General features: G+C 42.9%; 1 protein-coding gene and 1 non-coding gene across 7 annotated transcripts in view; one reads left to right on the plus strand and one right to left on the minus strand.

Moving 5' to 3' along the window:
• Positions 1-15,145, plus strand: part of UPF2 (UPF2 regulator of nonsense mediated mRNA decay) — a 167,226-nt gene extending 152,081 nt beyond the window's left edge. For all 6 annotated transcript variants that reach the window (XM_035306679.3, XM_017974057.4, XM_035306678.3 and 3 more), the window contains 3 exons: positions 1,638-1,779; positions 4,014-4,134; positions 13,863-15,145. In XM_035306679.3, coding sequence (XP_035162570.2) covers positions 1,638-1,779; positions 4,014-4,134; positions 13,863-13,872 — 273 coding nt within the window. In that variant the 3' untranslated portion in view covers positions 13,873-15,145. The remainder of the gene's footprint in view (positions 1-1,637; positions 1,780-4,013; positions 4,135-13,862) is intronic.
• Positions 11,764-11,870, minus strand: LOC118143398 (U6 spliceosomal RNA). Its single transcript, XR_004727619.3, has one exon. It is a non-coding gene; the product is annotated as a U6 spliceosomal RNA (small nuclear RNA).
• Positions 15,146-16,230: the final 1,085 nt, after the last annotated feature.

The following is a 16,230-nucleotide window of genomic DNA, read 5'->3' on the forward strand; positions in this document are numbered from 1 at the left end:
TCACTAAGAGCAGAGTCTCAAGCGGAGGTCATTGGGGGAGTGGGTGAGGTTTGCCACACTAGCAGTTAAGTGGATTATCTTAATATTAATTTTGATATGTGAGATATTTATCTGCTGTCTTAAATATGAAATTTAGTTTAGTTGTGTTTGTAGATAGTCTCTCACCTTCACTTAGTATTTTGCACCTTAGTGTATCTGTCCTAGTGTGTTTGGTGTTCTGGGTGATACATTTGAAGAAAAACATTGACTAACAAGAGTGCATCCTAAGAGAATACCAAGAGAGGATACTGGAAATAATGTAAAAATCAGACTGTCACATCAGACTCCGATGAATCAGAGTTCTTGTGCAATGCTCAGATTTAATGAGAATTTCAAAGATGCTAGTATTCAGGAGGCACAGATTAAGCTGAGAGAAGCCTGGGACTTGGGCACAGCTCCCTACATCTTTCATTCCACATCAGATGTGCCTTTGCTTCACAGTAACTGATGGGGTCTCTTAAGTGAGGTATGCAGATTATCACACAGCAGAGGGAATTTAGGTTATAAACTGACATAGCTTACTTAACATTTTGCACGGAGCCATGGCCCGTAAGTTCATGGATCCTGTCTTGGTTTGTTAACTAAGAGCAATCTTAAACCAGGAACATCCTGCTAAAAATAAAAGCATTTCTAGACAAGGACTCACTTTCCCCCATAACTAGGTCAGTGGCTTCGCTCTCCTCCAATCATAGCTGTCTTCAGAAGTATGAACAGCGAGTAATGCTGAAGATGGACTAGATCTGTTCTGTGTAAACACCTTTCCGACAGTCACCCAGACACAAGGAGGTCTACAGGTTGGAAGGCTGTCCCTGGCTGTTAGATGTGTGCTTCTACATAGGGTGCAGTGAGGCCAAACTTCTGTTTTAGGGAGGTTGGACTTGGTGGCTTTTCCCTTATCCAGGCTTAATGTTGCAGATATTAGGAGACCAGAGAGACCAATGGGTGAAATAGGAGGATTTTATTTAGGTGCACCGGGTCGGTGGGTTCACATCGGAAAACTGAGCAGAGGACAAAGAAAATGAGCTACTTTTTATACATTCAGGATGATGTAGCAGCTAACACGTTTTTCAGAAGCCAGAATAAAGAATTGTTAATAAATTTGTAACATGTCTTGTGATTTATATTACATTTGAAATACAGCATTTCGAGAAATACACCGTACATTCTTAGGGTGTTATCTTGCCCTATGACCTTGCAGCTGGTCAGCAAGAAAAACAGGAATCTTGAGCTGCCTGGGAACTTTGCTGAGAACGTGGGGAGAACAGATAAGACAGGGTTTTACAGGGAGTTAGTTAATTTTAAGCAGAGCTGGGGATCAGGTTTTATATTGAACACAACACTGTAAACTTTATTTTATTTTGCAGCAATTACAGATTATTGCTATTATTTCATTTCCCTCTTCATAATAGCCTTTGACTCTATTCGAGTAATAGTGGTATCTGTTTTTAGGTAGTACTGTCTAGTGATTTATAGTAAAGGAAATCCATTATTTATTTTTAACTTGTTTAATTCTACTTGTTATTTTATTTGAAGTCTGATTTTTTTTCTTCCTCTCAATTTTCTGCAACTCTTTGTGATCCTTTGTTATGTTCCTCCAGTTTAAGATCCTTAATGTACCCATGTCCTCTCAACTTGCTGCAAATCACTGGAACCAGCAACAGGCAGAACAAGAAGAGAGGATGAGAATGAAAAAGCTCACGCTAGATATCAATGAACGGCAAGAACAAGAAGATTATCAAGGTATAAAGTCACGTGTAAGAGAACTGGAAATTTGTGATGCCTTCTAAGTATCAAAATTGTTACTTTGTCTCACCTTTTTATGTCATATTTTTCCATATTTATGCTGAGAAATTCATTTTGTATTCCACTGTCTTTTTCTCTCCCTTACTTGTAAAATAACAATGATTTTCACCATATTTTGCTCTTTCAGTTAGATTATAAACTGCTAGCTGTGTTTGCAAGCAAGATGATACTTCGTTTTTAATTGCTTCACATTGCCAGCCAATTGTGCACAAATTCATTTAACAAACAATATGCGTTGTTTAATGACAGGGATACATTCTAAGAAATGTGTCATTAGGAGGCTGGGCGAGGTGGCTCAAGCCTGTAATCCCAGCACTTTGGGAGGCCAAGGTGGGTGAATCACCTGAGGTCAGGAGTTAAGAACCAGCTTGACCAACGTGGTAAAACCCCGTCTTAAAAAAATAAATAAATAAAAATTTAAAAAATATATATGTCATTAGGTATTTTCATCATTGTGCAAGCATCATGAGTGTACTTGACAAACCTAGATGGTGTAGCCTACTACACACTTAGGCTGTGTGGTCTAGCCTCTATGAACCTTTATATAGGTGCTCCTTCATTGACTGGGACATGGTCACACAGCACACGACTGGATTTATCTCCCTTTGTCTATTTGGAGTCCTGGTCTTGAGGAACCTGTGTTCCTTCAGATTTGAGGAAATACTCAAATTAGGATTCTAGTTTTATGTGTCCATGCACAGCATTTTTTGGTTAACTGGAATCTTCCATATAGAGTCTCTGAATACTTCATAAGCTAGCTTTTTGGTATTTCTGTGGTATGCAGATTTTAGAGCCATAACGTAATTGCTACACAGCACTGTACTGAACAAACTGCTATTTGTGCAGGAGAGTATGTATAAATCAGTATGTGTGGTTTTTAATCTTTTAATCTCACTTGTAAAATGTTCTTTCCTAGTTGGTACCCAGCAGTGTTTTTGTTTAAGAGTCTTGCTCTATGTCACACATGGCTGGATGGAAGGCAGTGGCACAATTACTGTAGCCTTAAACTCCTGGGCTCAAGTGATCCTGCTGCCTCTGCCTCAGCCCCTCAAATAGCTAGGATTACAGACGTGTGCCACCATAGCTGGCTAATTTTTTTTTTCTGTTTTTACTTCCAGGAAGTATAAGCAAATCTGGCTAATTTTTTATTTTTTTTTAGAGAGGGGATCTTGCTGTGTTGCCCAGGCTCATCTTGAACTCCTGGGCTCAAGCTAGGATTACAGACATGTGCCACCATACCTGGCTAATTTTTAATTTTTTATGGAGAGGGGATCTCGCTTTGTTGCCCAGGCTTGTTTTGAACTTCTGGGCTCAAGCAGTCCTCCTGCCCCTGCATCCCAAAGTGGTAGGATTACAGACGTGAGCCACCACACCCAGCTCCAACATTCTTTTTTTTTTTTTGAGATGGAGTCTCACTCTGTTACCCAAGCTGGAGTGCAATGGCACGATCTCAGTCACTGCCACCTCCTCCTCCTAGGTTCAAGCAGTTCTCCTGCCTCATCCTCCAGAGTAGCTGGAACTACAGGCATACGCCACCATACCCGGCTAATTTTTGTATTTTTAGTAGAGATGGGGTTTCACCATATTGGCCAGGCTGGTCTTGAACTCCTGACCTTGTGATCTGCCCACCTTGGCCTCCCAAAGTGCTGGGATTACAGGCGTGAGCCACCGCACCCAGCCCAACATTCTTAATAATGGTAGCTAACACTGAGTGCTTACTCTTTGGCCAGACACTGTTTTATGTACTTTTACAAAGTGTATAATCCTCATAACTATTCTTTGAGATTATCTGCATATTATACTGAGGGCAACTGAACCTAAAGTCCCACAGCTGGAAAGCGACAGGCTTTGATTTTAACCAGTAGTCTCGCTCTGTACACTGTGCTCTTAGCTATTGCATTGCACTGCCTCTCAGGCTGTTTTACCGCCTCATAAGATAGGTGTGTGGTGGCCAGATTCACAGGAAAGGGAACATTGGGCATACAGTCTTATCTCTTGAAAATGCTTTTTCAAAATTTCTTTATCATTTTAGTCTGTATAATGGCTATTTTTTCTTTAGTCAGCTCCCTGGCAGGACTATTAAACTTAATCTCCCCAACATTTCATTCACTCTGTAGGAGGAATACATTTCTAAGAGTTAACGGCATTTTCGTTTCTGTTCCTAATTACAGAAATGTTGCAGTCTCTTGCACAGCGCCCAGCTCCAGCAAACACCAATCGTGAGAGGCGGCCTCGCTACCAGCATCCAAAGGGAGCACCTAATGCAGATCTAATCTTTAAGACTGGTGGGAGGTACAGCAGTCATTACTCCTTCCTTAGTTCTTTCTCATCATGTCCGTAAGAATAAATTAGAGATTTCTGGATTATCGTTTTTGGCAAAGCCCTAATTATTAGCAAAATAGAAAAGTCTTTGAAGTGTAGACACTTGAGGGGAAAAAACCTGCTTTATACTATAGTTATGGTTGTTCTGTATTTTTTTTTATTATTTTTTTGAGACAAGGTCTTGGTCTATTGTTGCCCAGGCTGAAGCGCAGTGGGACAATCGCAGCTCACTACAGCCTCACCCTCCTTGGCTCAAGTGATCCTCCCATCTCAGCCTCCCGAGTAGCTGGGACTGTAGGCATGCACCACCACACCTGGCTAATTTTTATGTCTTTTGTGGAGACAGAGTCTTGCCATGTTGCGCAGGCTGGTCTTGAACTCCTGAGCTCAAGCGATTTACCCATGTGGCTATTCTTACAAAGACATTGGTTTTAGCTAGATGTTGACTTTCATTCTCTCTGAGTGGACTTCTTTTTTCTTTGTTTTAATAGGAGGGAGAAGTTATAGATGAGCAAGAGAGAGACATCATAGGCTTTGTATTGGAATTTCTCAGGTCAGGGTTAATTAATATTGATGTTTACAAAAACTAAAAATCCATTTGCTAGACTTTTAACCATGCAGGTAGAGTTTTTTCCTATTTATTTATTTTTTAAGATGGAGTCTTGCTCTGTCACCCAGGCTGGAGTGCAATGGTGTGATCTCAGGTCATTACAACCTCTGCCTCCCAGGCGATTCTCCAGCCTCAACCTCCTGAGTAGCTGGAACTATAGGTGCATGCCACTGCATCCGGCTAATTTTTCTATTTTTAGTAGAGACAGGGTTTTACCGTGTTGGCTTGGCTGGTCTCAAACTCCTGACCTCAGGTGATATGCCCACCTCAGCCTCCCAAAGTTTTGGGATTACAGGCATGAGCCACTGCACTTGGCATGTTTTTTTTTTTTTGATTATAAAATTTCCTGATGAAATTCATACCAGTTCCACTTAAAATTAAATTGTTTAATGTGAGATAATTTAAAACTCTATAACAAATTTTAAAGTTAACTTTTCCCTAATAAGACCTTTGTTATGTGTTTTTTGTTGTTTTTTTTGTTTTTTTGAGACGGAGTTTCGCTCTTGTTACCCACACTGGAGTGCAATGGCGTGATCTCGGCTCACCGCAACCTCCACCTCCTGGGTTCAGGCAGTTCTCCTGCCTCAGCCTCCTGAGTAGCTGGGATTATAGGCACGCGCCACCATGCCCAGCTAATTTTTTGTATTTTTAGTAGAGACGGGGTTTCACCATGTTGACCAGGATGGTCTCGATCTCTTGACCTCGTGATCCACCCACCTCGGCCTCCCAAAGTACTGGGATTACAGGCCTGAGCCACCGCACCCGGCCTGTTATGTTTTTTAAGGGTAAGTTATTTAAAGTTTTTCTGGAATATGATCTAAAGACCATGCCATCATCAACTAATTTTGGTTTTTGTTTTTTTTTTTTTTGAGACTGGGTCTCACTGTCACCCAGGCTGGAGTGCAGTGGCATGATCTCAGCTCACTGCAACCTTTGCCTCTCAGGTGTAAGTGATTCTCCTACCTCAGCCTCCCAAGTAGCTGGGATTACAGGCGTGCACCACCACGCCTGGCTAATTTTTGTATTTTTAGTAGAGATGTGGTTTCACCATGTTGGCCAGGCTAGTCTGGAAATCCTGACCTCAGGTGGTCCGCCCACCTCAGCTAATTTTGTCTAGTGGTTAAAGTGACAGTGACTTCTGCTGCCCTTACTGATCTCACTTAGGGGATTAGTGTTTACACCAAGGCTCCACAACAACCCAAGATGTCACTTTGTTGTTGGGAGCAGAGGAGCGGTTATAGATGAGGAGTGTGCTCGGGATGGCAGAATTAGAACATGATTCAGGAGAGTAGCGTGGGGAAAACGTATTCATCAGAACCTGTGTCTTTTACTCACTGAACATATTTGTGTGTTCTGGTGGCATTTGTCTTAGCGCTATTTGCTCAGATAACTCTAATCAAATTGTAATCCAGTAAATTGACTTGTCAGCCAGGCAGGGTGGCTCACGCCTATAATCCCAGCACTTTGGGAGGCTGAAGCAGGAGAATCTCTTGAACCTGGGAGATGGAGGTTGCCATGAGCTGAGATCACACCATTGCACTCCAGCCTGTGTGACTAAGCAAGACTCCATCTCAAAAAATAAAAAAAAGAAGAAGAAAGAGAATTGGCTTGTAAAGACAGTTTGGAGATCTGTTCTTTAGCATCCGTTGAGTATAATTTTTTTTTAAAAAATCCGAGTTGGAAATGATATACAAACCTATCTCTAATTAGGCATAAGGTATTAGGTTATTTTTAATTATCCAAACTTTATTCAAGTCCTTTAATTAAGCCTGCTTTATTACTGCTAAAATGTAGAAACTAGCTAGGTTAACAGGCAGTGAAAAAGGTTCATTTCCTGCTTTTACATTTTCTTAGAGTAGCTTTAAACATATGCCACAGTGTTCTTGATAACATCTGTTCACTCCTGTCTCAGCATCAGAGACCAAAACTATTAGAATAGTTGTATTTCGGTTGGTACAAGAGTACTTGCTGTTTTTGCCAATAGTAATAGCAGGCCGGGCGCAGTGGCTCACGCCTGTAATCCCAGCACTTGGGGAGGCTGAGATGGGCGGATCACAAGGCCAAGATATTGAGACCATCTGGCCAACATGGTGAAACACCGTTTCTACAAGGGAAAAAATACAAAAATTAGCTGGGCGTGTCACATGCCTGTAGTACCAGCTACTCGGGAGGCTGAGGCAGGAGAATTGCTTGAACCCAGGAGATGGAGGTTGCAGTGAGCTGAGATTGTGCCACTGCACTCCAGCCTGATAACAGAGCAAGACTCTGTCTCAAAAAAATAGCAAAAACCACAATTACTTTTGCATCAACATAATACCTTGATGTTTTCCATCATCTTCACCTGTTCACATTGCAGCCTGACATCTCTGAATAGCACATTATTTTTTTTCATCCCTAATCCCTTTGCAGTTCATGTATTGCAAGTATAGTGTCTCAGTAGTTTCTGTAGACTCACTCTGGAATTGGATGACATAAGAGATATCCAGTAGGATTTACCCCCCTCATTGTACAAGCATTCAGGACTGCACTGTGGAAGATGAAGTACAAGACAGGGTCTTTACCCACCACTTTATGGTCCAGTAGGGAAGCCAAGTACAGGTACTCGAAAGATAATTCCACCCTCTTCATTTGTCTATTTAAAAAACCTTGGGTGAGAGTCTGTTCAGGACAAGACAGGAGACATGTAGGCATATATATGCTGTCTTTGATGTGCATGGGAACATAGAGGGAAGCCCTTCTTACCTGGAAGGGTTAGTCACTTTTCAGAGTTCCTTCACTTTCTATTTTCCTTCCTCCCTCCAGTTCCCCCCTTAGAAGAATTGGCTACACTTGCCCTTTCTCGCTCCCACTAGGGTGGCTTGCCCCTGCCAGTTCACAGCTGGCAGTGGCAGGCACTGCCCACCCCGCTGGCCATGATAGAAAAGGAAGGTTCATTATTGACTCCTCTCCCCTTCTCAGTCCCCAGGTCTAGGCAACTCCTGCCTTCACTGGCGTCCCCACCTGCCATGTTAGCCTCATCTAAGCAGCACTTTGCATTGTAGGCCCTCCTTTTTCTCCCAATGGACCCTTCCTTGGCATCTGTAATTCTGCTGGGTTCAGGGTTTTTCCTACCCCTTGACCACTGCAGCTCCTGCTGCTGACACTGCCTCCGTTCTGCGCTTGCCCTACCCAGGGATGTCTGTGTTTCTTGGGCTCAGCCTGGACCCTCTTCTCCTTCTACACGCTCAGAGGAGGCATCATCCCTCCCAGTGGCCTGGCTGCCATCCAGGTCTCCAGCCCAGATCTCACATTTTCATTTCTGACTGTCCACCCACCTGTGACTCAGAGATGGCAGCCTCCATGCCGCTGCCCCAGCACCTTTTCCCTGGGGTCTCCAGTGCAGGGAGAGGAAGCACTGTCCACCCCCTTATCCACAACAGAAGAGGAAGTTTTATTATTGATGGCTCCTCCTCCCTCAATCCACTGATCTAGTTCATTAGCAAATCCTCTGCATTCTGCTCCCAAATGGCCCCCACTCTTGCTTGTTTTATTTTCGGCAAAAGCCAAGACCCTGGGTCAAGCCACTATCGCCTCTTGCTTGGGTTGCTGTTGCTACCTCAGCCTCCTCATCAGCCTCTCTGTCTTTTCTCAGCTTTTCAACCCTTTCCAATTCAGTTTCTCCCTACTGACCCAGTGTTCTTTCTAAAATACAAATTTGATATCTATGTGAGCCCTTCTGCTTAAAATCTTCCAATGGCTGCTCATGGCTTGTAGGATAAAAAGTCTAAACTCCTCAGCTTGGTTCACAAGACCCTGTGGTGCAGGTGGACATAGATTAAACCAGCTTCATCTCCTGCCTTTCTTTCCCTGCTCCAGCCTAGCTGACCTTTACTTCTGTGTTCTTTCTGCCTCCTCTGTGTGGAAGAGGCAGGAGAATTGCTTGAACCTGGGAGGTGGAGGGAATAGTCTCTAGCTGTTCCCCCTGGAGAACTCCTGCTCCTTCAGGTCCTGCCTTGATGTTCTCAAGTCTGACATAGGTCATTGCGGATCTGCTGCCATGACTTAGGGTATTTCTGTAGACCTTGTCCTCCTTACGTACTGCCTGGCTTGTCTCTGCCCCGCATGAGATTACCAGCGATGAGAGCAGAGACTAAGTCTCATGTTGTTTCCATTCTGTCTCCTTTACGGCTCTTGGTGCCTGGCACCTAGTAGATGCTCAGTAAATATTTGGTGAATGGACAAAGGAACTTTTGACAATCTACGCTTAGTCATTTAATAAACGTTCTTACTCCAGTTCTGCTCCCTAGCTCTTCCCTGTGGTTTTCTTTTTTTTTTTTTTTTCTGTAAGAGTCCCAGCTCTTGAGCTAGCCACTCAACCTGTTTTAAAATCTCTTCTTAAAATACCACCTTAAAAAAGAAAATGTAACTTGTCCATTAGTCTTAAGAATGGCACTCTGTAAAGTATCATAAATGGGATTTTTATAGTCATTGCTCCTAAAGCATAGGTGTGATAAATGGTAGAATAACAGGCAAACATGGAAACATGAGATTTTTACCCTTTAGAGGACCAGATGTTCTTTGCCATTTTTAAAATTTACATTTTAAGGCAAGGTGTGGTGGCTCATGCCTGTAATCCCAGCACTTAGGGAGGCCGAGGCAGGCAGATCACCTGAGATCGGGAGTTTGAGACCAGCCTGACCAACATGGTGAAGCCCTGTCTCTACTAAAAATACAAAAATTAGCTGGGCATGGTGGCAGGCACCTATAATCCCAGCTACTCTGGATGCTGAGGCAGGAGAATCACTTGAACTCAGGAGGCGGAGGTTGCAGTGAGTCGAGGTCGCGCCATTGCACCCCAGCCTGGGTGACAGAGTGAGACTCTGTCTCAAAGCAAAAAAAAAAAAAAAATTATATTTAGGTGAAGAAATGTAGTCATTTGAAAGAAACACTGTGGAGATGGACTCTCCAGATAGTGTGAGACGTCTTTATTTTCTTCTGTTTTTAACCTCAGGCCAGACTTAATTGAAATATATGTCTGAAATGAAGCAGCGGGTTCATCAGGTGTCTTACGTGGCAAATTCCTCCTAGTTGATGGAAGGTAAAGCCTCAGAAACTGGTTTCAGGTTGAGTCTTCACTTGGCTGGTGCTTTTTAAAAAGTTAGTTATTAGCCAGGTATGGTGGGTGGCTCTCGCCTGTAATCCCAGCACTTTGGGAGGCTGAGGCAGGTGGATCACCTGATGTCAGGAGTTTGAGACCAGCCTGACCAACATGGTGAAACCCCATCTCTACTAAATACAAAAAAATAACTGGGCATGGTGGTGCATGCCTGTAATCCCAACTATTTGGGAGGCTGAGGCAGGAGAATCGCTTGAACCTGGGAGGTGGAGGTTGCAGTGAGCCAAGATTACGCCATTCCACTCCAGTGGAATAAGTGGGCAATAAGAGCAAAACTCCATCTCAAAAAAAAAAAATTCAGTTATTAATATTAGTGATGTTATATGGTTGATAAAGGGAAATTTATTGGGAAACTGGTTATAAAGTATTTTACGTCCAGGCGTAGTGGCTCATACCTATAATCCCAACACTTTGGGAGCTTGAGGTAGAAGGATCACTTGAGCCCAGGAGGCGGAGGCTGCAGTGAGTCCAGATCACACCACTGCCATTGCACTCAAGCTTGAGCGACAGAGTCAGACTCTGTCAAAAAAAATTTTTTTTAATTTTTTTTTTTTTTTTTGGAGACAGCATCTTGCTCTGTTGCCCTGGCTGGAGTGCAGCTCTGTTGCCCTGGCTGCAGCCTCTGCTTCTTGGGTTCAAACGATTCTCCTGTCAGCCTCCCAAGTGGTTGGGATCACAGGCGTGCACCACCTCTCCCAGCTAATTTTTGTATTTTTAGTAGAGACGGGGTTTCACCATGTTGTCCAGGCTGGTGTTGAACTCTTGACCTCAGTTGATCTGCCTACCTGGGCCTCCCTAAGTGTTGGTATTACAGGCGTGAGCCACTGCACCCGACATAAATTTTTGCTTTTCTGTGGATTTTAATAGACTCCCAGATTTTAATTTGTGTTTGTATATTTTCTAACCATGAGATCCTTGAAATAAGAACATAAATTAAAATTTCAGCCCTTTGACCATTTAGAGGCGTTTGCTTACAATGAGTTGAAACAGCAACAGTGCTGTAAGTAAAACTCTTATGTAGGGTTTTCTGTATTGCAGAACAAGGTTTTTTTCCTACTGTGCTAGTATTGAAAAACTGAAGCTTAACATCTTTGGCAAGTGTTAATACTAATATAGTTTAGTTGCTACAAATTCATATAGGTTATTTCAGTGCTCCTCAAACTTTAAAATACATAACTCTCTAGACTCATTAAAAAGCAAGTTCTGGTTTGTTTCTTACATTTTTTTGTTTGTTTGTTTGTTTTGGGACGGAGTTTCACTCTTGTTACCCAGGCTGGAGTGCAATGGCACGATCTCAGCTCACCGCAACCTCCGCCTCCTGGGTTCAAGCAATTCTCCTGCCTCAGCCTCCCGAGTAGCTGGGATTACAGGCATGCACCACCATGCCCAGCTAATTTTTGTATTTTTAGTAGAGACGGGGTTTCACCTTGGTGACCAGGATGGTCTTGATCTCTTGACCTCATGATCCACCCGCCTCGGCCTCCCAAAGTGCTGGGATTATAGGCGTGAGCCACCGCGCCCGGCCTAAAATTACTATTATGGAATGCTTCATGAATTTGCATGTCATTCTTTTTGTTTGTTTTTTGAGATGGAGTCTCATTCTGTCACCCAGGCTGGAGTGCAGTGGCAGGATCCTGGCTCACTGCAACCTCTGCCTCCCCAGTTCAAGCAATTCTTATGTCTCAGACTCCAAAGTAGCTGTGTGCCACCATGGCACATGCTTGTAATTTTCATATTTTTAGTAGGGATGACGTCTCACCATTTTGGCCAGGCTGGTCTCAGACTCCTGACCTCAAGTGATCTGCCCGAGTCATCCTCCCAAAGTGCTGGGATTACAGGTGTGAGCCACTGCACCCCACTTGCGTGTCATCCTTGCACAGGGCCATGCTGATCTTCTCTGTATTGCAACAATTTTTAGTATATGTGCTGTGGAAGGAGCACAGCAAGCTCTGGTTACTTTCTAACAAGTTCTCCAGTGGTGTCAAAGCTGCTGGTGTGTGGCCGACACTTGGTGGCATGGGAGTATACTATCTGACTTTTAAACCCATCTTTTTTAAAATTTTTGTTTTGTTTTTGAGACAGTGTCTTGCTCTGTCAATCAGGCTGGAGTATAGTGGCATGATCACAGCTCACTGCAGCCTCAACCTCCTGGGCTCAAGCAATCCTGCCTCAGCCTCTCAGTAGCTGGGACTATAGACACCCACCACCATAACTGACTAATTTGTTTATTTTTTAATAGAGATGAGGACTCATTATGTTGCCCAGGCTGGTCTTGATTGCTTGTAAACCCATCTAAGCAGAGTCTGCATTTTTTTATCAGAATTTTTTTATATCTTTATGTTAGGTTAAATCGGTGATAATTTTGTTATAAAATAGTCTCTTGTAGAATTGGATTTAATCCAAAGTGTATATTGTATTAATAAACACTTTTTGAGCAGATAGCTTTTTAAGTCACTCAGAATGATTGTCTCTAAACCAGTCAAATGACACCTTACGCTATAACTAGTGGTATAATTATACCTTACTTAGCAACGATTTTGAACATTTTTTTCTGTCATTTACTGCTTTTGTTTGAAGTATTCTAGGTTAGTGCTGCTTTTTCTTGACTTCAGGAGAGATCCTTGAATCTTCTCTTTCATTATCTCAGGGAATACTTGTGTTCTTTCCATCATTTCACTTCTGGAAGAGTTATGGCCCTTATCCAACTGAAGATATCCTTTTCCATATTTGCATCTTACGCTTTGAAAGTTCCTTGCTGGCTGGTCCGATGGTAGTGGGTTATCAGAACTTATTAACATTAGTGTCACTAAAGTTGGTATACAACCCCGTACTGCTAAATTTGACTGGCTTAAAAAAAAAAAAGAAAGAAAGTTCCTTGCTAACATAGCTTGCTCTGTGAAAACAAACTGTTAGTCTACTCGGGCTGCCATGACAAAGTAGTACAGCACTAGTGGCTTAAATGACCGAAGTTTGCTGTCTCGAAGTTCTGGTGGCTGCCACCAGGAATCCTGAGGTCAGGGAGTCAGCGGGGGCTGGTTCCTTCTAAGGGCTGGAGGAGGACAGCACCAGGCCCGCCTTCTCGCTGCTGGGGGTGCTGGCAGTCTTTGGCTTCCATACCTTGTTTTACATTACCGTGGTCTCCACCTTTGTCTGCACCTGGCCTTTTCCCTGTGTGTGTCTGTGTGCACATTTACCCTTTTTATAGAGATGCAGTCCTACTGGGTTCGGCCCCACCTTACTCCAGTATGGCCTTGTCTTAAGTAATTATATCTACAGCAGCCTTGTTACTAAATGTAGTCACATTCTGAGGTACCACAGTTTAGTGTCAACGTGGGAATTTTGGGGTTACACAACTAAATAGTAACACAAACCGTGAATTCTTAGCATCTTAGGAATTAGCCGTAGAAGAGACACAGGAGCCACCCCCTCCAGTCACTACTCCAGTGGCTCTGGTTTTGTTGTAGTTCAGTAGAGAGCACGTATGATCTGAAAAAAGCACTTCACTTGTCCTCGGTATCCACAGGGGTTGGTTCCTGGACCCCCTAAGACACCCAAAATGCACAGATACCCAAGTCCCTGGTAAAAAAACAAATGGTATAGCATTTATATATATATAATCTGCACACATCCTCCTGTGTACTTTAAATCATCTCTAGATGACTTGTAATACATAATAAAATGTAGATGCTATGCCCATAGTTGATATATTGTATTGTTTTTAATATTTGTCATTTTTATTGTTGTGCTGTTACTTTTTTATTGTTTGGGGTTTTTTCCTGAATATTTTGATCCATGGTTATGGAACCCACAGATGTCAGGGCCAGCTGTAACCTGGGGAAGTCACTTGATGGTGGTGGGTAGTGTTGCGGACGCCGTCTTGCTGGACTTTGTCCTGCCGTAAGCTCTCTGACGTGACCCTATTTGTTCCTTTAGGAGACGTTGATCCAGCAGCACGTGTCATTTCATTAGGTCCTGTATCTGATGTTGTGGATAGTGGAGTCCTCCAGCAATTGAATGAGAGCAGTGGATACATCTCAGCAGGTCGGTCTAGAGAGTTGCGAATCTAAACCTGGGACAGGCTGGGGCCAGGAGGCAGAAACACCAGCCTCTGCCAACACCGGAACAAGCCGACGCTTCCAGACAAGGCAGAAAAGGCCTTTTGTAACGGAAATCACCCGAGGGTTCATCTTCTCTTGAGAATGGCAGTCAAGAAATGAGATGGTTCACTTGACTACTGAGCAGTTATACCAAGGAGAGCATCAAGGAGATGATTGAGCCAGAGAAGAAACGGGTTATGATGGTAATGGTGTGGGGGAAATGAACTTGAGCTTTAAACTTGATTTGAGTTTCAGTGTCTCTGAATCGAACATCCCGTGTTGGAAGAAGATACATTTGGGGGCTCCAGGACTACAGTAGAGAAGTGTAGAGCAAGCAGGAAAATATTCTAGTAAAACCTTACGTGCAGGACAACAAAATGATGAAAGATATCCAAATACCAGATCATCCACCAGGAAGGCTTTTGTTTAGGAATTTGTATCAAGAGGAACAAAGGATGAGGGAGAAAAATCCATTTATCCATCAGAGTCAGTGATATAAAATGGCCTATTAGGGTAAAAGAAAAATGTGAAGACTGTTTCAGTAAACAGAGAGCATTAATTCAGATGGCTTAGAAACGTGATAGCAGCCCAAGAACAGGGATCTAGTTGAGCCCATTGTAAGTATCATTGAAAACAAAACATGCCAGTCAGCATGTCACAGAGAACGAACGAAGGACAGCAAGAAGTGGATCCGAATATTTCGTTGACCTTCATGGGTTTACAGCCTCTGTCTCTAAATAAAATATGGAAACAAGTCGAGCTCTTATTTTGCTTTTGTTTTCGTTTTGTTTCGTTTTGTTTTCCCCACTAAATAGAAATGAGGGTTCTCAGTCTGTTTCTGACAATCTGTTAATTTCTTAGGATAGTTGTCTTTCGTTTGCTTTCCAGTAGGCATAGTACATTTAGTTGAAGAGCACATCTGTATGCTACAACTTGATTAAATCTTTTTTTCTAGCTATTTTGCATTTTTTCTTTTACCATGTTTCAGTTTCTGCATGTAGATTTAAATAAGAAACAAAACTTGTAAAGTTGTAACATTTCACATGGAAATGCTGCCCAATCTTCACCAGCTTCAGAAATCTGACCTTTGCCGATGCTGCAATAAAGTGTTGTAATTTAGATTTGGCATGGTGGTGGTTGATTTGGTTTGGGTTTTGGGAGCCTGTTGAATGGGTACATTGGTATCTCGCAGCATCATCTTTGTGCTTTACAATATATTCTCAGATGATCCGTGTGGTTTTCACCTTCAGGGTTCCAACTCCGCATGACTTTTCTCAGGTGCCGGAATGAATGTACCTTTGGGGCCAATGGGAAAAAAGTAGCCTACACAGACCAATGGAAGGCACGTTTTTAGAACAGGCTGAGTACTGGTGAAGATGGGAGCGGGGGCAGCATGGTTCAGCCTGGGGCAGCGTTTGTGATATGGGTGGGTGGAGCCTGTGCGAAGCAGGTGACTCACAAAGGAACAGCAAGAACCACTCTTGGCCATCTCTTGCTAGGTGTTCATTTTAAGGCTGATTTATACACTCCAGACAGAATTACTGTAATCACCATTGCTAAAATTTCAAAAATTCAGCTGAGAATTATCATTGGAAAAAAAGAAAGGTTTTCTTAAAGGAAAAACAACTTTACAAATTTCACTTACGGGAAGCTTATTGTCCAACCCTTATTATCGTACTGTTACTCACTGTTCTTTTGTTGGGTTTACAAGTTTTATCATTTTTATATTGTTTCTAGGTGTTAAATTATTTATTTATTTATTATTTTTTTGAGACAGAGACCTGTTCTGTCACCCAAGGTGGAGTGCATTGGCATGATCTCAGCTCACTGCAACCTCCATCTCCTGGCTTCAAGCAATTCTGCCTTCAAGCGAATCTCCTGCCTCAGCCTCCCAAGTAGTGGGATTACAAGCATTTGTCACCATATCTGGCTGATTTTTGTGTTTTTAGTAGAGACAGGTTTTCTTTCCTTTTTTTTTTGAGATGGAGTCTCGCTCTGTAGCTCAGACTGTAGTGCAGTGGCATAATCTCGGCTCACTGCAACCTCTGCTTCCCGGGTCCTGGTTCAAGCAATTCTCCTGCCTCAGCCTCCTGAGTAGCCGGGATTACAGGTGGGCACCACCATGCCCAGCTAATTTTTGTATTTTAAGTAGAGACAGGGTTTCACCATGTTGACAGGCTGGTTTTGAACTCCTGACCTCATAA

The sequence above is a fragment of the Callithrix jacchus genome, chromosome 7 (assembly GCF_049354715.1).
Source record: "Callithrix jacchus isolate 240 chromosome 7, calJac240_pri, whole genome shotgun sequence".
NCBI lineage: Eukaryota > Metazoa > Chordata > Mammalia > Primates > Cebidae > Callithrix > Callithrix jacchus.